At 43.8% G+C, this 1,007-nt stretch overlaps 1 protein-coding gene across 3 annotated transcripts in view; it reads right to left on the minus strand.

Annotated features, from left to right (window-relative positions):
* TRA2A (transformer 2 alpha homolog) overlaps positions 1-1,007 on the minus strand; it is a 73,064-nt gene that overhangs the window by 7,247 nt on the left and 64,810 nt on the right. Inside the window, exons 5-6 of one of the 3 annotated variants that reach the window (XM_019508581.1) lie at positions 815-930; positions 169-273 (exon numbers count right to left, since the gene is read on the minus strand). In XM_019508581.1, coding sequence (XP_019364126.1) covers positions 169-273; positions 815-930 — 221 coding nt within the window. Of the gene's footprint in view, positions 1-168; positions 277-814; positions 931-1,007 lie in introns of all 3 variants that reach the window. The other 2 variants (XM_019508582.1, XM_019508580.1) reach the window with 2 other exon arrangements.

The raw sequence follows: 1,007 nt of genomic DNA on the forward strand, positions 1-1,007 counted from the left end.
TTTAAAAAAAAATCTCCCTACATTCTTCATCTACAGTAAGGTTCTGTCTACAAAGCATTTTTTGGCATGCAGTTTATTTTAAAGATACTAGCTTCCTGCTGGTACTACAAGTGCTCCCCAAACGCACCATACTTAAGAAGAGCATGTTGTTATTGAAAACCTAGTTACCTGTACCGGTAATCATATTCTTCATATCTGTCATATCCTCTGTCGTACCCTCTGTCATAATAGGAATCGCGACGCCGACCTGCTCCTCCACCACCGCCACCTCCACTGCTAGTTAAAACCAAACAAACACACACACAGGTACAATGCAAGTATAATAGTCTGCTTCTCTTACAAATGATAACTCTGAAAGTCAAAACATTTTCTTCAGTGGCAATCCTTCCCCAAATAGTCTGTCAGACTCAATAACCCAACTTTTCTGTTGGGCTTAGGAACACACATTAAGGCTCAGAACCACAATGGTATTAGGTATCTAACTCTCTCTTACTGATTGAATAGGGTTCAAGAGTTGGGATGGATAAAGGATATTTTGCAGTTTATTTTAAGTATTTTTCAGGTGGCATTATGAGACTTTTGGAAAAATCCACATAATACTAGTTATACTAGAGAAGGACTTAAGTCTCTTAAGAGTAATTTAGAAGACACAGCTGTAACTAAACCAAACCAATTAACTAATCAACCAACAGACAGATTCCCTTCTAGTAAAAAAGGCTGCTGAGTATCCACAGTTTAACTCCACCCGCTGTAGTTAAGATACTCACTCCACTCCGATCTGATGCCATTTACATAACAAGACTCAATTCCTTACTGTGTGGGTCTGCCCATGTAGATCCCCGGGGTGGGCGTGTGCGCTCGCTTGGTGATGGAGTAATCCACGCGGATCCTGCGGCCATCCAGCTCCATGCCGTTCGCATGCTCCATCGCCTGCAAGGGAGACGGGCACGTTACCGACCCGAGCTGCAGCGCGGGGATCGCGACCGGGAACCGCGGCCAACACATCC

The sequence above is a fragment of the Gavialis gangeticus genome, unplaced genomic scaffold (genome assembly GCF_001723915.1).
Source record: "Gavialis gangeticus isolate Ggan-Ray unplaced genomic scaffold, GavGan_comp1, whole genome shotgun sequence".
NCBI classification, from domain to species: domain Eukaryota; kingdom Metazoa; phylum Chordata; order Crocodylia; family Gavialidae; genus Gavialis; species Gavialis gangeticus.